General features: G+C 36.2%; 2 protein-coding genes across 2 annotated transcripts in view; both read right to left on the bottom strand.

The window, feature by feature from the left end:
* Positions 1-6,201, bottom strand: part of stard13b (StAR related lipid transfer domain containing 13b) — a 110,445-nt gene extending 104,244 nt beyond the window's left edge. The window contains exon 1 of the mRNA XM_079609392.1: positions 6,028-6,201. The gene's annotated coding sequence lies outside the window, so the exon portion shown is untranslated. The remainder of the gene's footprint in view (positions 1-6,027) is intronic.
* Positions 6,202-10,662: 4,461 nt separating this feature from the next.
* LOC306997283 (ladderlectin-like) lies at positions 10,663-15,537 on the bottom strand. The gene is made up of 6 exons (XM_079610515.1): positions 15,117-15,537; positions 14,916-14,983; positions 14,585-14,670; positions 11,391-11,516; positions 11,095-11,206; positions 10,663-10,916 (listed from the first exon to the last, which is right to left on the bottom strand). Exons 2-6 carry the CDS (start codon positions 14,974-14,976, stop codon positions 10,849-10,851), a joined length of 453 nt encoding a protein of 150 aa, XP_079466641.1. The 5' UTR covers positions 14,977-14,983; positions 15,117-15,537; the 3' UTR covers positions 10,663-10,848.
* Between the last annotated feature and the right edge of the window lie 5,183 nt (positions 15,538-20,720).

Below are 20,720 nucleotides of genomic sequence, written 5' to 3'. Positions count from 1 at the left end.
TTTGCATCTGTAGATTTCAATTACAATACATATCTTTAAGGCCGTTTTCTCAAATTGTGTTTCTCACTAACCCAAAAAAAGCAAGAGTTTGAACCTGGCTTCATCTAATGTTCAGATTTCTAAATGAATGCAAATTAGTAAACATTTAATTAGATAATGCATCATTTGCATATTTAAACATTTCATAAAACTTGTAATACAAATTTGTTTAGCAATTCTTAACGTAATCAACTGAAGTATGGTGATATCTATTATTTAATGTTTTTAAGCTATCATATTTAGCTAATAAAAACTATAGGTCCCTTTAACTGGGAAACCATGTAAACATTAAATTGAACATGAATTTGGATTGTACTGAAAAACCCCAAAGAAACGGAGCAAACTTTCCCTCCTCATTTCAGACTTCCACCACACGGCACTGCTTTGAGCGTGTTTGTTTGTTGAACACAGCAGATGTCTTTTATGAGCAGATGACGGTGTGTGATGACGGACGTTCTCTGATTATCAACACGAGTCGTGATAGCAGAAACCTGTCAGAAACCTGTTATTTCAGCAGTGTAAATTAGAGTCTCCCTATGATTATATGGCGTGAGGAGTGGTTACGTGTGTTTATGTGACCTCTGCGGTGTTCATCTGAGAAAAACGCAACATGTCAGGAATATTCAATGGAATGAGGAGCAAATTAATTCACCTTAAAAACACACTCCAGCCTCACCTGCCTTAACTTGCTCAGGCGGTGGGCAAAATCAGGGAGCAAATTCCTTCTACTGAAAGGCAGCAGCAGATGGGGGGAACATGGGCTGTGATGGCCAACAGAATCATCCAGATAGTTCCCTAAAAAAGTCGAGTTTAATGTTACATTTCATTATCACATGCACATGTACTTGTTTATAAGCAACAAAATATTTTTTAATTACAGTCCTCAATGACCGCATCATCATAATAAATCGAATTCCAACAGTGATTTTCATTTCCCAGTGCAAAATATCAAATAAAGCTAAAATTATCACAAAAGGAGCATTAACCGTAATCGCTTATTCACAAGCGCTCCCTCTTAATGTTTTGGAAATGTATTCTGGTAATGAGTATGAAACCTATATGTTTCTATACTCAAAAAGCATTTTGTTTGTATAAGCTACAGACAAACAGCAAAGGCAATAGAGATTATCGAAATCCATTATCTTTCTTTATTTCACACAGAATGACTTTAATGTTGGGTGAAAAATGTTTACACGTAAAAATATTGATTAAATGTTAAAGGGGTGGTAAAGTATGATTTTACTTTTCTAACTTTAGTTAGTGTGTAATGTTGCTGTTTGACTATAAACAACATCTGCAAAGTTACAACCTTAAAGTTCAAAGCAAAGGAAGACATTTGCTTTTTTTTTTTAAAGGACTACAACAAATGACTGGTAGGGACTACATGACATTACTCCCGGGTTAGTGACATCACCAACCCTAAAATGTACATAAACCCCGCCCCCGGGAAAAGTTGTTGTATAAGAGTACATTTGTTGTGAGTCAGCTCAAACTTTAGCATCCATCTTTTCACATGCAATAGAAAGTCACTCTGTGTGCATCTCACAACAGTTCCTATACAAGCGATTTATAGATTACCATGACAGAATATCCCAATTGAAGATAGTTAACTCCACATCAGCAACATACATTCATCAACTAACCATTCAGAGACGTTCTGTTGCATTCTACATGTTGTCACTTCTTCTTGAGTCTCTCCATCTTTGTCTGACTCCGTTTTAACATTAAAGACAGAACAGTTTCTGTCATTTTAGTGTGTCTGCTTGAGGTAATCGCGCAGCTCAGCTGCTAACACACACTAGCTCTTGAAACCCCGCCCTCTGCAGCAGTGCATTTGCATTTAAAGGGCCAGGCACAAAAGGTGCGTTTTTGCACACCCTCAAAAAATGACAACTTTAACATGCTATATAAATATATCTGTGTGGTATTTTGTGCTAAAACATCACACACACACTCTGGGCACATCAGAGATTTATTTTACATCTTGTGAAAATGGCATTTTACCACCCCTTTAACGCAATGAAGTCAATTACATTATATACCATATGAACTGAGTACATGTAAGTAAAAAAAAAATAAGTATCTAAGTAACTGCATTTGGTACATTAACAAATAAAATTGAGTAGAAATAATTGAGAAAAACATTTATAAAAAAACAATAATTATGAGTAATATTAACGTTTCATTTCCTGTAAACCTTTGTAAAATACGCCACACAACCACAGGTAACGTTATACATGACATTTATTGTCGATGAGTACAACAAAACAGCATATTTTATACTGTTTTAACATACAAGTTGGACAACTCGTAAATATGTACAATTTGGCAAAAATCGTACGAATTCGTACGAGTGAGGTCGTATGAATTTGTTTGATTTAACCACCTCGTAAAATTTGTATTTTGCCGAGAGATCAGGTTGGCAATCCAGTACAGCTGAAAGGTTTGAGATGCGTCCTCTATTGAACAGGTGTGAATTTGCATTTTCTTCAGCTTGAGGCTTATTCATTTCACTTATGGTGTGAAAGGTGAACTTTGTAGGAAGGTAGATCATTCTCAAGGAACAGGATTGGGCACCCCTGTTGTAAACAATGGCTGCATCCGTAATCGCATACTTCCCTACTATATAGCGAAAAACAGTATATGACAAAAGAGGTATGTCCGAATTCACAGAGTAGACAAAAAGTACCCGGATGACCTACTAATTCTGGTGAGATTCTGAAGTGTGAATATGATGGACACTTTAGTATCCCATGAGGCCACGGGAAAAGATTTATGAATGGTAGTGAAGCGAAGGAACTGACACTGATAGGTCACATGATAAGGACAACATGTACGTCCAGATTACATTCATACACACACTCATACTATATAGAACGTACTCAAGAGAGTATGCAATTTCGGATGTAGCCTTTCCCCAACACCTATGACACCCAAAGGCAGATAGCAGTGAAACATTGCGTTCCATCCATACCATAAACACAGACATCAGCCTGCAGGAAATTCAAGACATTCACGTTAGCCACTGAGATATGTTTGCATAACACATGCCCATCTAGAGCCGGATCTCTCATTCCTAATGACTCAATAACAGTAGCGCAGAAGGTCATAGGAGGTGTCTGATTAGACAAGCAGCCGATAACTTCAGCTTCTGCTTCTACTGGGTTCACAAAGGCCAAGCTTGTTTCAACAGAGACCCAGGCACACGCAGCTCACAGCTGTGCACACTTGTAACACGCTTTTCAGCCCACAATGAATCTTTATTAAAGCATGAAGTGGTTGGCTGCTGATCAGCTGAGTCACATTTAACAGTCCAGTGATGCCCAGGTAAAGACATCTGAATGAGGAGTCGGCATGACTCAAGAGAATTTCTCTGCTAATTTTATCCAGATTGCAGATTTCTTTTTCAAGGCTAATTACTTACAAATGTATTTGTATCTGTGCCATAAGTGCAGCAACTGTGACTCTACAATAAATTAATCAATACATTAATTTCAGGTGTATCAGACAACGCCAATAAAAATCCTAATAATGGTAATGCTATATAAACATGAAACCAAAGGTCATTGTTTCCACTTAGAGACATTTAGAGAGAGAAAAAAAAGTTTTTTTTAAAGGTTCAAGGTGACAAGGTGACTTTCAAGGCTTTATAAATATGTTTAGAAAAAGAGGGCACATAAATAGGGTATTCATACCAGCTATTTATAATCTAAACATATATTCAAACATTATTGCATCAGTTTGTCACACTCTTTAAAGGAATAGGTCACTGAAAAATGAAAATTGTCACCGAAAATGTTTTTTTTCTGCTTCAAACCTGTATGGTCTTTATTCTTTAGAACACAAAAGGAAAATATATGTGTGGCCATAATGTCCGTTTCATGAACAAATAAAAACTTTTTTGAATCAGATTCAATCAATTCATTGTTCAGAGCACTACAGATTTCGCAACTGACTCCATCACTAAACTGCAAATGACTTTTAATGAAATATTTATACAAGAGAGTTTTGTTCTAATAAATGGTTTAAAATATTATTATTTTTTCTAAATAATGTTTTGGGAGTAAACCTAGGTAATATGTTGATCAACTAAATATTTGCCCTTTTTGTTCTTGCTAAATATTTTAAGAAGTATGGAAAAGAAAAGCATGTAGCCTACATTCTTTAAAAATTCTTGGAACAACATGAGGATGATTAAACAAGATTTTTTTTTATTTTCAGGCGAAGTTTTTCTTTAATCCATCATGTAATTGTGAATGTTTCCCAGAAACATCTTTTTTTTTCTTCTTCTTCTTTTTTATGTCATCTTCCAGGCCACCAAAACAGCAGTACACAGTGCATGAACGGCACAGCTAGACTTGCTGATTCTGCCACAGAATGGACTGGCGGGGGAGGCATTGAGACGCAACGTGTGTGAGACTGAGGTGGAGCTGCCAGGCAATGAGTGCCAGGAGCGCAGTTGTACCAGCACCTGTCTGTTCTATTGTTCAATCCACACCAACTGAACAAGACAGCTGCCTCTCTCTCATGTGTATCAAAGCAACGGAGTGACTCACCACTCCTAATGAGCGAGCAGTTTGAAACCAAACCCACATAAAACAAGATGTTAGCTGAGAATAAAAATAAACAAAAACGTATAGGCTAGGCTACTCTTGTTCATGTGATTTGCAATAACAAGGTGGCAAATCGATTGTATCACGCAGGGTTTCATTATGAGGCAAGTCCTCTGTGATTAACTGGAGCAAGGGAAGGTGAATGTGAACGTGGTCCTTGAATTTGCCGTTTTATAATGAGAGAAGCAACTTCTCCACCTGAGACCATCTCAGTGCATTTCACACTTCAGAGGATTCACTTTCAGCACAAACAGTTTTTATCTTGTAGAGCACACATACAGTACTTGCAGGCACGATCAATTTCTTGGCACTTCCTTTTGCACTTATTGTCAGAAAGCCTGTCTCTCTGAATTCACAGAAGCAAGTTAAATATTAGCCTATGTAGCATCTGTTTTTAGGTAATAAGAAATGGTTTTTTTTTTAGCATTAGAATGGTTTTGGAAGAATCTTGTAACACTGAAGACTGGAGAGTAGGCCTAATGATGCTCATTTTAAAACAGAAAGCAATTATTTTCAAACATAATAATATAGTAGCCTAGTATATTTTATTGATTTTTAGAATTTTAACACGTGAAAATTGCTGACTAACTTTAAAAAAAAGTGAGGAAACCCGTAGCCTAAAAATTATTAAGTTAATAAACTTCATGCATAATTGAAAAAATAAAAAGTTATGTGAACTTGACAATTCCACAAGTTTATTTCCTTAATTTTAAGGTAACGGGTTTCCTCGCTTATTTAAAGTTAAGTCAACCGATCAAGTTTTACAGTGTTGAAACTAAGTTGTTATTAAATAAGAGTCTTCCCGGTTTGCTGTTTTAACCTCCAACTGGATTAATGAGTCACTAAGTCAAATTTAAGAACCGAATCAATTATATTTGGGAAGGTATATCATTAATTTTTGTGAAAATGATTCTCAAAAATCAAACTCAAAAGAGTAATTTAATCCCAATTGAGGGTCCTGTGGCAGAAACTATTTACAAAATTAACATTAACCAAGATTTACAATACAGTGGTGTAAAAAAAATGTTTTCATTGTTAATTCACGATTATGTGTTAACTAATGTTAGCACATAGAACCATATTAATGATATTATAAAGTGTCAAGCACACTAATTAACCCTAAGTATAAGGATCAAAAATGGTCAATACTGAACATCACCGGATTTAACCAGATAAAAGTGTTAAATTCCAAATAAAATATTCACTATACTCAGATTTGCCACAACCACATTTTGTTCAGTAACCTATCAGTTTCTCCAGTCTAACAAAGAAAAAACTACTGTGCCAAATGATACGGCTGTTTAAACATCAACACCTCCTTCCTCAAACCCTTATCACTTGCTGTATAACAATAATAATAATGCATGTTACTTACCACCATTTACTAAAGTGACAGCTTGATTTTGTCATCAATGTCTTCTCTTGGAAGAAATCTCTCCTCTTTTTGTCACAATGAAGTGTTTAGACTGTTGTTATTGTGCCAGAAACAAGGCGCCCGCCCCCTTCAATCAAACCAGTCCCTGATTAATGTGAGCACACAGAGGAGGGGAAAGCCATATGGAAGATAAGAAGTCAAAGGGAATTCACTCGGGACCGCTGTCACATGGTCAAAGCACTCAAGGGGACAGATTCATCTGATTGTCTGTGGATACAGAAATGATGGTCAAATGTGAGCCTTTCACGGTTCTGAACATATCCCATATAACATATCCCAATGTTTTTGGGAGTGAGACTGAAATGTTGAACTCTTTTAGATTCAAGCAGAATACTAACAAAAGGAGGTCATGGTCTCATTAGCCCATCACAGATTGAACAATACCAGCATGTGTATTGAAAGCTGACGGGTGCAGAAAGAGCCCTGTGGTGCATAGTAATGGATATATTATGCGAAGATGAAAACCTCAAGATCTGAACGCTTCTACATTATACATAAGCGCATTATGGGAATGCAGCACAAAATAAGTTGTGAAAAGCTTTATGTGACGAACACCATAATTGTAAGTAATAAAACATTTTTATGTTATAAAACTTTCTGCAATGTCGATTTAACATGGAGAGACATCCATAAATAAGCCGTTCCCGTTTGGAAGTTGACTTGAGTGTATACCAGTTTCAACAGCTCTGACTGATGGCTCAACCAATGCCGTGAGTTTGGGGAGGAACTACCTGTTTGTACAAACAAAGAGGGACAGGAAGTCCACTTTGCAATTTCATTTGGTGCCTCTAGTGGTACAGAAATAAGTATCACAATAAAATGTTATAATATAATATATATATAGTCTTTTTATCTTGCATGTGTGACTTTCATATTTTAAACTTTATCTGACAATAACTAAAATATTAAAAAATAAGTTAGATTATTTGCTCATGTAACTTTATGGACTTTAATATTTGAGTAAATAAATACATTGATCATTCATAGATCCTGAATAAAGTCATGGAAACCAACTTCCTCTCAATTGGCAGAAACAACTTCCTCACCTCTAACATGCTGATGAAAATTAACATAACATTCATGATCTGTTCAATGGACAACAATTCCAGAGCACGCTTTGAGCAAACAGGGCAACGTTTCAACATGTACAGTAGCTGATACATACCATGGTGGATGTGCTGGAGGGACTGAACTGTGACAGCTCATCCTCAACACATCTGAGGAGATTTCCAGCCAGCTTGACTTAGGGAACTAATGTACTTAAAATGCAATTTGTCATTGAGAAGACACCTTCTTATCTAAAGGAACAACCAGAACACTTAGAACAGGAACAGGCCCCGGGAAAAAAAAAACTTAACAAACAACGTAAGCATTTTGCTCAAGGACAGTGGTGTAACTCTTGGTTTGTGCATCGCACCTTGCAGGCTATGAACCTACAACCTTTGGGTTAGCAGGTCAAATCTTTGAACATCAAGCTTGCACAAAACTTTTGTACTTTTGCTGAACTGAAAGGTCAAATGACTTTGACAAAAACTACATCATCTACTCACGTCACCCCAAACCCGTTCAACTTTTTTTCTTCAGTGCCACTTCAGTGCTATTCCACTGAATCAGTGGAACAGCATTTTCCTCACATGAAGGCTTCTGAATACTGCTTATGAGTCATATCAAATTATTTACTTTTATGTTGCTTTTACATTGCGTTTTTGTCGGTTTCGGAGCTTGGTCGCCATTCACTTTCATTGCATGTAAATGAGCAGATTGAACATTATCCTAAACATCTCCTTAGGTGCTCCACGTATGAAAGACTAAACTATTTTTATTATTAAAGCTGACTGTAGAACAGTTCAGATAGCCTACCAAGCTAATCCTTTGCAACTCAATAATTTCACTGAGTGATGCTGCAGTAAGTTTACATTTACAGTAGTTAAGTGAATGAACCTGGTGTTCTCTCTCATCACACAGCTGCGCTCATGTGTCGTTGTTGACTGGTTGTGCATGTGAAGAATCCTTTATGTAAGCGCAGCGTGGTGGTATACACTATTCCGCCAGCCTGCTTGAACAGATGCACGACACAGACTGGCTGTATGATATAATGGCAGAAGTATCTGAAGAATGGTATTTTGGATTTAAATCAACAGCCTTAGGCAAGGCAGAAAATCTTGAGCTTCTTCTGTAAACACAAGGCCCCTACTCCAGACAGAAAGCACTGCAGAGATAATGCCACAAGAAAAGCTGTAAAAAGAGGATGCACATTCATTTCATTTGTAGACTAGACTGAGAATGTCAATATTTTAGGTATGGTGAGACCAGCGCATTATGGATCACATGCTTCTCAAACATAACATTTCAGGGGAAATTAAATACAAGAATTTGAGACGAATACCTCCTTGAGAGTGGGTGGATGATTGACATTTAGGCCTGATGATACAGGAGATATCTGTACAAATATGGACTGCACACTTTATTGAATAATTGACATTATGTAAATGAGACTACAATTACAGGTGCCACTAATTAACTATAAAGTATACTACCTTACTTAGGCAACTCCGCTCCCAAACAAACAACACAAATATCGTGTGTTCACCCGTGATAAAGTAGGGGCAGGGATGAACACACAATGTAAATTGTTGTTTGCTCTGCCATACTTTTGATATAGATACGTATATAGACAGACAACACCAAATAAGACACACAATTTTACAAATTGCACTTACTGAAAGCTAGTGTTGCACTGTTTGGGCATGTTTTATAGTTTCCTGTTTGTGACATTACCCATAATTGTGCATGTGTAAAACTAACTGATGACCATGTAGGCTACAAATAAAATGAAGTACGTCCTTAAAACTAGTTAAATAAAATAAAAATAACTCAGCCAATTTGCCGACTTAAAAACGGCATTTTGATGCAGATTTCTGAATTAAAATTATTTTCATTGTTTTCAAAATTTAGCGATGCCATATCTGACCAGAGGCATAGATCCTTTTGAAATACACACTGTGCCCCAGTAATATATTACTGATAAATCCTTCTCTGATGTTGGAAATTACTTTATTCCAACCCATTATTTTTTCTGATCATGTCCACCTTTGTGTTTTCTATTTCTAATAGTGCATGAATCACTATTGATCTAATTAAACAGGTTTAGAAAATGGTCTGAAATTGTTCGTGATTCAGTTTGATTAGTTCAAACAGTTCACTCCATCACTGATTCGTTTCCAGAGGTTTCTAACACAAAATAATGGGATATATAAGACAGAAAACAAAAAGAGCCCTGGATGAGGTCTATATTTGCAATCCATTGAAGGAAACAAACATGCAAATGTTTTCTTTGTCAATGATGAAGCAACTGCAGAATGCCCAAATTCATAATTTAATGCCATTCTTGTAAACCCAGATTTTGTTTCTAATTAAACTTACGAGTGATCATTACTTATTCTTTTATGTTTAGTACAAACCTGCTATCATTACTAAACAACATTAGTTGGTTGTACTATTTAGCTGAAAGATTCATTGCACTAATCAGGTTTAGCAGAGATAACTTAGTATGTTTAGTTTCATAAGGAAGGGGAGGGGGTTAAAACCTGCCTGGTCACGTGAAAAGACCCGCGTCTAACATGCGTCCAAGGCGGTACGAGCACAGGCCTTGGCAGCAGACGGTATTGAGAATTAACAGAGGTTTAGATGTTGATGAATTATTGTTTAATTTGTAGTCACACCATGGTGACAAGTGTTGGCTTTAGTTGGGCCCTTGACATTTAAACATCAGTTTTTCTCTGGCTGCTTTACCTGTGTGTTTCAAAGGCACAATTGGTATAGCGAAAAAGCCAAGAGTAAGTGATCCAGTGACTATGACTGCGTATTGATGTTATCATCAATACAGGTCATCAACAAAAATTATAAGTCAGTAGCACCTCATTTAATCTAGAATTGAATCTATTATTGTCTGGATCTTTCCATATGATTGATATGAAAGACCTGTGATTTTTTTCACTAGGAAATCCAACAGAATTGTTATCATTTGAACAGTTGTAAAAAAACATTATGTAGATTTTTTTTTTAAATGCCATGTTATTTTGTCACACATAGACATCAACAATCAGCATATGAATCTCAACAATGGTGACACTCAAATGAAAAGTTTAGTTTCAGCTTGTGTAAAAAGTTACGGTATGTTAATACAACTCAACATGTTTAGTTTCAGCTTGTGTAAAAACTAAAGTGGTATAGGGCAATGGGTTTCCACGCGATTTGCGAGTAAAGTCAACTAATTCGGGTTAAGAGTGGAAATTAACACTAAGTTAAGTGAACTTTATTGTCTAAGTACATTAAATAATCGTCAAGTTTAGTGAACTAAACAATTTAAGTCAAGTCTACGTAAGCACCAAGTTAAGTAAACTTAAATATGCACGTTTTGGGAGAACCCATTACTCAATTAAATTGAGGGAACGAGTTTACTCAAATCAATTGAATTCAATCAACTTATTAGGGTTTTCAGTGTAACCATGTCCTCAAAACTTGCTACACAGTACTATTTGTATATGAATTTGATTGTCCACACTGCACATTATTGGATTTATCAATGCTTTTATTAAGTAGAAGAGTGTTTTAGAGAAGATATTGAGAAGAGATTAAAGTTTAGAAGAGATTTGAGAAAAAAACAGAATTTCAGAATAACATTGTTGTAAAGATAAGATCAAAAGAAAGTAAATGTAGTTCAATCAAAGTAACTATGGAGCAGCATGACTGCATACGGTCTCACAGGTCCTTCACACAAACATAGGACTTTGAGTTTGAACAGGGCGCATTGTTCCAGCAATGGTTATCTGTAGGGTGAAAAAATTAAATAAGTTATTCTGATCATTTTAGAGGTGTTAGAATCAAAATAAATAGAATGTTCAAGTTAGGCACTTTGTGAAATCCAAATGAGTCATTTCATTTTACTGTATGATATGAAATTGCAGTAATTGCAGAAAGTATTCAAAAAGCAGATTGCATTCTTACAGGTCCAGTTGATCTCCAAACAGTTCTCAGAACCATGTGAATTGCTAGGTTCCCCAGGGCACCAGTTGGTATAGAAAAACTTAGTTCCATCACTCCACAACCACTCTCCTTCCTAATGAGTGAAAAAAGTGAATACAGAGATTGCACTACTGCTGTCAGACTTCAGGAAGAAGTCCAACCATCTTGTTTAGAAACTTCTTCATTCATTACAAACCATCTTCATTGCCTTTACTAAAGCAGACATTTCTTTATTAGACAAACAAATAGGTCTCATTAGGACACACAATTTAACTTACCTGTACACCATCATGAGCACCAACCCAAGAACGTGTGGAAGAAGAAGGCAACCGACTCAGCAGGAAATCATTTTCCAGTTTATTGTGCACAGATGCGAGATTCGCACCATGACTTTGACAGTTTCTCTAAAGAGAGAGATTTTTTTATTGTCAATACAAAATCTAATCTTTTTAACATAAAGCATAACATAAGTGACATAAGCTATAATGTGACTTTTTAAACAATATAGTAATTTGCAAACAAAGTCTGCTCTTATTGATTATTTGCTTATTATCAGTTCTGTATCATTTATTTGCAGAAAAGAAAGTTTTACTATAAAAAAATACAGTCACGCTCAAAAATGTTAACCCTCCTTGCAGAATCTGCAAAATGCTAATTATTTTCACAAAATTAGAGCAATCATACCAAATGCATGTTATTTTTTTATTAAGCCCTGCAAGGCATTTTTAGAGTTGTTTTATTCTGAGTGACACACACAAAAGTAAAGACTCATAACTCCAAAACACTTTTCAGATTTTTCCAAAATATAAATGACATTAAATTTGGACATTCTCATGTTGAGAAACTGCTGATAAAAGACAATATATATATATATATTGAATGAAGAAGACGTTGTAAAGAATGTCCCGTCTGCTTTGATCTCGTTGATCTACTAGCCTCTGGTATCTGAGTCGCCAACAAGTTTTTTGACAGTGTTGTCAAATATCTATTCCGGAGCTGTATAGGGGGAGCTCTGTAGAAAAATCCTGAGAGCAAAAAGCGAGAATACAGCGAAGAAATTCCCGAAACGGCATATAGCCCTGCTTTAATAAAAAAAAAAATTCCTTTTTCTTTTTTTTTTTTTGAGGGGGAAATGCAAGTATTTGCAAGTTTTTTTGAATGCAAGTATCTTCTGTTGCTTCCGAAGGGCAGTCCTACATGAAATTGTTTTTCATTTAAACAAAATGAGAACAATTTGGACATATTCGTCCTGTTCAAAAGTTTTCACCCCTTTATCTGCAGAATTGTTCATATGAAAGCATAGTCATATCTGATCATGCACCAGCTGTTCTGGAACTTAGCTTTCCAAAATCAAGTCATTTTTCTCATGTCTGGAAAAGACTATCTCGTCATTTATTTGGAACAACAAGCCAAGGCGAATAAGTCTAAAGCATCTTGTTAAGCCAAAAGAGGTGGGAGGTTTGGCTTTGCCTAACTTTCAAACGTATTACTGGGCAGCCAACTTTAGAAACTTATTGTACTGGTGCCGGCATGATTTGCAACTGTGTAAACCTCATGGGTGCAAATAGAGGTTGTTTGTTGTTCCCCAGTCACGTTGACAACTTTTCTCTGTTCTTCTATCCCTCCTCATAATATCTCAATTAAGAATCCAATTGTTAAACACTCTCTGAGCATTTGGACTCAAGGGGTGCCATCAAAGATTTACAGTATAATTAATGACAAACAAACCCCATATAGCGGGTCATTAAAATCTCTCTGGGAGCAGGACTTAAGTATTTTGTTAGAAGATGAAACCTGGGACACTATCTTAAAAAGGATACCTTCTTCTTCAGTTAGCTAGGCTTATTCAATTTAAGTCCATCGTATTCATTGGTCTATGGTGCAACTCGGCAAGATAATTCCTGATTTAAACCCCACCTGCCCACGTTGTGTTGTGGAGCCAGCCTCTCTGTTTCATTCTTTTTGGTCCTGTCCTAACTTATTAAGGTTTTGGGGGGAATTTTTAGTTGTGTCTCAGAAATTCTTACCACAGTAATAGACCCCAACCCATTGACAGCTTTATTTAGAGTTCTTCCGGAAAATGTTAAACTTTAGAGATGGATAATTTTGCACTTTGCACACTGTTGGCTAGACGACTTAATTGGAAGCTGCCTCCAACCCTACCGTCAGTGTGTTTTTGACCTACTTTCTGTCCTCAACCTTGAAAAGATTATATTTGGAGTTAGAATGAAACCCGATTTTTCTTTAAATCTTGGAGCCCTTTTTTAGATTATTTTAAGGAAAAAAGCTTTTTTTCTGGTTTATTTAGTTGTTTATATGTATATGCATATGTTACTGTGATTATATGATTATTCGTATGTGAGCATGATGTGCTTTTCTTAAATAAAATAAATAAAAAAGGTTTTCGCCCCCGGCTCTTATTGCATTGTGTTTCCTTCTGGCACATCATTAAATGTTTTAATCTTTTTTAATAGTTGTGTTTGAGTCCCTCAATTGTCCTGTGAAAAGATGAATCTCAAAATCACACAGTCGCTGCTGGAAAGGGTTCAAATATGCAAAAGATGCTGTAAAACTGAAGATTTGGCAGGACCTGGAGGATTTTTCTGAAGAACATAGGACCGTTTAACTGCTCAGGACAAACAAGGGACTCAAGAACAACCTTCACAAAACAAATCGTGGATCATCCGGGTAACGACACATAGTATTAGGAATCAAGGGTATACCCTACATACATTTTTAAACAGGTTATTTTTATAAATGCAGCATTTTTTTGTCTTGTGGACTATATCATTTATGTAAAATATCTTATTCAGGACAGTACTTAATAAGAAATAACATGCATTTTGTATGATTGCTCTTATTTTGTGAAAAAAATTAACATTTTGCAGATTCTGCAAGGGTATATAAAGTTTTCACCATTCACTTTAAATGATCTATCTATCTATCTATCTATCTATCTATCTATCTATCTATCTATCTATCTATCTATCTATCTATCTATCTATCTATCTATCTATCTATCTATCTATCTATCTATCTATCTATCTGAGGCCAACCAGTTGGAGTAGAAAAGGGAAATGACGTGCACAAAAAGTTGAAGCATAATCCAAAAATGTTGGATTATGTTGGTGTTTTATTGGAAGGTGCTAAAATATTTGCAGGACAAACCAAAATAAATGTTTTGGCTAAACCAATTGGCCCAAGTTCGCAACACTGCTCAGTATTACAGTCCACAATCAGAACTGAAATCCTTTCAGCCAGCAAGCCTATAGGCTGAAGCCCCACCTATAGGACATACCAACCACAGGTACAAACTAAAACGTTAAACGTTAAACTTAAAACGTAACACAACACTTAAACCTTCCAAACAGCTAAAACAACAACCATTAACAGAGAAAGAGTTTACTGTAACAACAAATTAAATGGCAAAAACCACTGTTTCTAAATCACCTTGTTGTAACTAACACTTTACCTCTGCTGTGATCCAGTTAGTCAACTGAGAGAAGTACTTGTAGCAGTGGTGTCCAAATTCAATCCATTCAGCGGGGCATTTTGTCGCTAAATCAATTGCATCCAGTACATAAACGTTAGGGTTCTTGTAATTATTACAGCCAATGATGTTTTTATTTTTATTTATGTAGCTTATTTTATGGTTGTGTGATTATGTGCTGGAAATATGTGTATTTTAGACACTGTAAACCCCTCATTAATCATGCAAATATTAATCAATGGAATACTGTAGGCCTACATTTCCAAAATGTTTTTAAATAGCAAGGGTTTTTACAAATAAATGTCTTGGTTACCTCTTGCATTCCCCATAGAGAAGATCATGAAAAGAAGCAGAAAACTTTTCAGCATTGCCATGATGAACCTGAAATGAATAAACAGGGAAAATTAAATGACTGCATGCACTCATATTCTGCACACTGCGATTCTCAATGCATTAAATGACAAAGCACAAAAATACTTTAGGTATAAAATATGTATATAGGTATTAAACTCACCTTGGTTTTCAAATGGTTGCCTTCAGAATCAAAAGATTGTGTGAAGTTCCAGAAACAGCCGTGCTTTGCTTTTATAATTTACTTAATGTCAAGTGTGTATAGGCTGTGTTAGATACATTTTCAAGTAGACTATCTGAATCCACAATGCTATCAGTCATCAGTTGAAAACAGGCACCTCTACCCCTGTGATGTGTGGCAGCAGCAGCGCGAGATATAGGGAGATTGATCAAGCAGACACAGAGCTTGTGTAATTCCATAACATTCTCGCATTTATTGAAGGAAGATGGGTTATACACATAAGAGATCAGGCAATACCATCCAGGATGTCCTGGCAACCAATCATACTCAAAGATCAAACCTTACCATATATGGCATATTAAGAATTATAGTAACAATTAAGAGAGGTCAAATGTTCAAATGTCTTGAGTTGCCTTTTGCGTGCCTTTTTATAACTTTGATACTTCCTTCCTTAAATAATCATTAAACATAAACAGTTCCAAGTAAAATATACTTATAAATTCAAGTTTTAATTTCTACAAGCATGAATTGAGTAATAATATAGAATTTATTTGTATTATTCCTGCCTGAACTAACTTTTGTAATGTAGAAATTAGATTTGTTTGTTTTATTCACTTCACCGCAGAATAATTATTATCAGTTTATGTGTTTCCTTCCACAATGTGCACATAACGTGAAAAAGTTACACAAGGGCAGTCTTACACAAGAACAGTCAAAAGTGAAGCTTAAGAAATAAGAAAATATGAACACTAAGTCACTGTCACGATTCCTGTCTTGTGTTCCCCTTTCTTGTGTTTAAGGATTTTTATGTTGAAGTGTGTTTCTGATAAGGATATTAAGATATCTTTAATACTTCTTGAGTTACATCCAAACTTGAGGCAAAAAAACAAAACAGAAGTACTTTTTTCCATTTTTGAAAGGTCAGCATTTAATGAAACAAAGATTGCTAAAGTAAACAGATTTTACTAATAGACCTACCAATCTATGTGTAAACATAAAATAATGATGCTGACATCTTTATAAAGTAATTTTTACACCCCTCTAATTTGGCTCCAAATCTCAGGTGAAAATTGCTATTCTGACCGCCCTTTATAACAGTGCTTACGCAGTAAATATACATCTGTGACATTTCATATTTTGACTTTCAGCATTTATGTTTGTATTCCTACAGAAAAAAATAAAAATCTAAAATTTGAGTTGACACGGAATGACCCAGCAGACTAAACTGCAGTGGAAACGCAAACCGAGCAAAAGTAAAGTGAGCCGAGCCGAGTCGTACCACGCAGGGGGAAAACACAGAAAGCAAGACACCTTAAATTTAAACATAACAGTAAAGTATTTGCTTCTGATCTACATTTACTATTGTAATCACTTTTTTGTGATTAGATATTTTTTATTAGATATTTTGTATCTAATTTTTTTTTTTACTTACAATATACTTAAAATATTTAAGTTTATCTGCATTATTTATAAAATATAAGTAGATGCTACTAATTTGTAGACATATTTAATGTGTGAAATGTGAATACATTAAAGTTAAATGAACTCAAATTATGATGTTCATCTCCTGACCACACCTCCCCCACACTTTTCTTAGTTTAACAAATTAAAACAAAATAAAGTAAATTAAAACAAAATAAACACTTTTTTTTTATAAACTTGAACTTTAATATAATAATAACCCTAACTGCAATTGCTATTACAAAACATTGCAAGTTAAATTAACTGAATTTTTTATGTTCACAATACTTTTTTTTTTTTAAGGCAACCAGTTTCCAAAGGAAAATTAAGTAATTTGAAGATGGGTCATGTAAGGCGGGTGCCAGCAAGTCTGAGTGACCCCTCGAGAAAACAAAAGGCTCTGATGAGAATCAACATTTGAACTTTCTCTTGCATAATGTAACAGCAACATCCGAGACGCACCATAGAGTGCAGCTCACACCGGTTCTGAACCAGTTTGGACCGGTTCTGAGACTCAGTTAAAACAGTTCCATGAGTTTATCAACGCTAACAGTTGCCATTTGAAATTCACAATGGAATATGACAAACACAAGATGAACTTTTTAGACATCCTTGTTTACAGAGACTTGAATAGACTGAGATCCAACTTGTACCGATAAAGCACTGACAGAAATTCTACTCTTCATGGACAATCTGTTCACCCTATTCCACTCAAGAGGAGTCTGCCTTTGTTTCAGTTCAGTCGCATTCGCCGGATCTGTAGTTCTGATAGTGATTTCCAAACTCAAGCAGCTGACTTAGAAAAACGTTTTCAACAGAGACAATACAAACATGAATGGATTACCCAAGCACGTAATCGCTTTGAAAATATATCGCAAACTGATTGTCTCAGCAACTTAAGATCCAGAACTTCTGAGTGAACTGTATTGTCCAATACTCACCTCTTGGCAGAGATTTCAAATCCATCATTAAAAAACATTGGCACATTATTGACTCTGATCCAGCACTTAAATGCTTCACTTCATCACCTCGCATTGTGTACAAGAGAGCTGAGAGAACCTAATCTCAAAAACATGTTGGTGAGAGCTCATCTTCCACCATTGACTCCACCACATTTTTTGCAGTCTATTCCCTTTGGGAATTACAGATGTGGCAACTGCCCTCAATGCAACTTCACACATAAAACTACCACCTTCAATCACCCACGCACTCGAACTCTGACATCAAAGGTGTGATCACCTGTAACACAAAGAATGTTATCTATTTACTTAAATGCCCGTGCGGCTTGGCTTATGTTGGTAAAACGACCAGGCCACTAAAAACAAGAATCTCAGAACACAGATCAAATATTCGTAACCATGACATCAAAAGCCCAGAAGCGGTGCATTTTTCACAAGCCTCTCATAACGTTTCCTCTCTCAGATATTGTGGTATTGAACTTGGGAAACAGCCCTCCCATGGAGGAGATGTAAATTGTCTGGTACTCAAAAGAGAAGCATTCTGGATCTATACCCTGGACACTTTAGCTCCAAAAGGGTTGAATGAAGATTTTGACCTGAGGCCATTTCTGTAAATAATTTCTGTAAATAACTCCTGTAATTGTGTAAAGATTGTAATTGTTGTGTTACTGTTTTGCTGACTTGATATATGATATATGTAACTCACCTTTGTGGTTTCCCTTATGTATTTATATTCTTGCTCATCTATCACTAGGCCTTCTCTTAGCCATTTAATGTATTTCTAGGGAATTTATAATGTATTTCTAATATGTTTCTAATATATTTTCGGTATCTTTCTAATATATTTCTAATATATTTTTTTCCCTAACATATTTTTGTATTACAAATGTTGATATATAATAATTTTTTTTAATTGCATTTTCACTTGATTGGTCATGTGATTAATCATGGATGTATGTGATCATGTGATCATGCATGGCTGTATATATGGAGGTGTGTCTCCCCACTTGTTTCATGTCTGATGAAGGGCTTGGGCCCGAAACGTTACACGCGGTGAGCAATCATTAAATTTGCTAAGGAGCATTTTCTGGTGTGCGGACTCATTGTATACCTTAGCTCACACCTCACCATCTCCCCCTGCTCCCCTCCTCTTCTCCTCCTCACCTAAAACTTATGCAATGTTATGTGTGTACAAAAATTAACTATACATGTTTGGTATCATTTAAAATGTCTCAGTGCATCTGGTAAAATGGTCTCATTCTCCTGTACTGTGCGCCTTTATTGCTCCAGACTCAGAGTTAAAAACCTGTTGAATCCTCCAACTCCCTCAGAGCCGGACATAGCGGAGTGTCCGGAGCCAAGCCTTTAACCGTTGAATCCTTGAGAACCGGGTCTAGGCTGGGTTCCATCTGTGCAAACCCTGCAGGGATCCCATATGTGTTTCTTCCACGGCTGCTTCTAAACGGAAGCTCTTGTCTTTCCCTTGGGCTAAGTCACCCAGTATATCATATGCAGTACAACAACAATCTTCAGGTTAGCCCATATGATTTTCTCCACATAACTCCTTCGGGGAAGAATGTGGGTTCTGCAGCGTTCTCCTTAGAAAGGGCACGCTTTCCCGTGTTATCCAATAGTCTCACTGTATGGGTTTTCACAGAACAGCAGTGAGGGGTGCTCTCTTTTTAAGCCCTCTCCTATCGTCTTACACAGGGCACTGGATGGGGTCAGTAGCTGTGGCCCTTTGGTAGGGATTCCTATTCGTCGGTCACTGATGACGCGTCGGAGACTCCGACTGAAGAGGAACATCTCGGTTACGTATGATAAACATCGTTCCCTGAAGGAGTGAACGGAGACGCCACGTCCCGTCACCACATCTGCTGCTGCCCGCTGGGGCAGCCAGGTCACCGGCTCAGCTCCTCAGCAAAAAACTGAAGTGCAATCGCACCTGCTGCTCATTATATACCCGGGCTGCGTGGCAGAGCAGCTGCTGCAAATGATTGCATGCCAATGTGCATTGGCTCGTTTGGTTTGACTCAAAGTAGATTGGTCTCTCTAGCGAGATTCCTTGTCGGTCACCGACGCGACGTCTCCGTTCCCTCCTTCAAGGAACGGGGGTTACAATATGTAACTGAGACATTACCCTTGTTTGTTGCTATATATATTTATAGCTACCCTTGTCAGTCGCCATGACAACAAATCTCCTTCACCTGTCCCTTGTCAGCCCCTTGTTATCCTGTGTTTAAAAAACACAAGAATGTTATCTCGTATTTAAAAGCCAGTTTTTTCTCTCACTTTGCTACTTTTAAACCCATCTGATGTGCTGACAGAATTAAATAAATAGTAGGCCTACATAATGTCAGGATCTGCGAACTCAGACGTGTAAGTACCGATCTTTTATACTACAAGTATTAGAACATGATCGGATAGATGAGAAGGTAATAAGTGACTCTTAACAATTCCTTCCCAGCAGAACTTATGCTAAAGCTTTCATGGAGCTTCGATGCTCAATGTTACCGTAATGGAAATTCTGAAGCGTGAAACACAATCACGTTAGTCGTTAGACAACTCATAGCAGACAGGTAATGAACATAATGTAGTACAATATATAAACATTTATCATTAATTTACGGCTGAAATGTTGCAGGGATATTTAACAATTAAAGTAGTTATCCTAATGTACTTTTAAATAAAACAAATAATGGCAGAAAGATATCTGCAGTGTTGTTCATAAATGCCAGTAGTGATGTTGTACAATGAGGAAATTGCCATGTTGCCGGAAATAGAGCCATCAGTGTATGAGAAACACCCATGTTGCACCATCCTGCGCATCAGTGATCATTCACAAAGCAAGATATACCTTAAATTTAAACCTTACTGTAAAGCATTTGCTTCTGATCTACGTTTACTATTTTCATTCCTAAAAAAATCTCCTCCAATGAAAAAGATGTGAAAACATCCCATCTTAAAGAAAATTGTTTAACATAGATGGTAACTTTTATTTATACTGTAAGCCTGTATTTTGTATATAATTTAAAAAATATAATTACAATATACTTAAAATATATAAGTTTAACTGCATGCATTATTTATGAAATATAAGTAGATCCTAGCATCCTACTAATTTGTAGACATGTTTGAATGTGTGAATAAATTTAAGTTATATTAA

Source organism: Phoxinus phoxinus (assembly GCF_949152265.1).
Source record: "Phoxinus phoxinus genome assembly, chromosome: 4".
NCBI classification, from domain to species: domain Eukaryota; kingdom Metazoa; phylum Chordata; class Actinopteri; order Cypriniformes; family Leuciscidae; genus Phoxinus; species Phoxinus phoxinus.
This window is presented reverse-complemented; position numbering and strand designations above follow the sequence as displayed.

Excerpts from the sequence above, each read along its gene's own strand:
- LOC306997283 (XM_079610515.1), bottom strand. The coding sequence starts at position 14,976 with ATGGCAATGCTGAAAAGTTTTCTGCTTCTTTTCATGATCTTCTCTATG. Across the intron at positions 11,517-14,584 it reads CTAACTGGATCACAGCAGAG|AGAAACTGTCAAAGTCATGG; the intron begins GTAAAGTGTTAG and ends CTCTCTCTTTAG. Across the intron at positions 10,917-11,094 it reads TTTGGAGATCAACTGGACCT|ATAACCATTGCTGGAACAAT; the intron begins GTAAGAATGCAA and ends TTCACCCTACAG.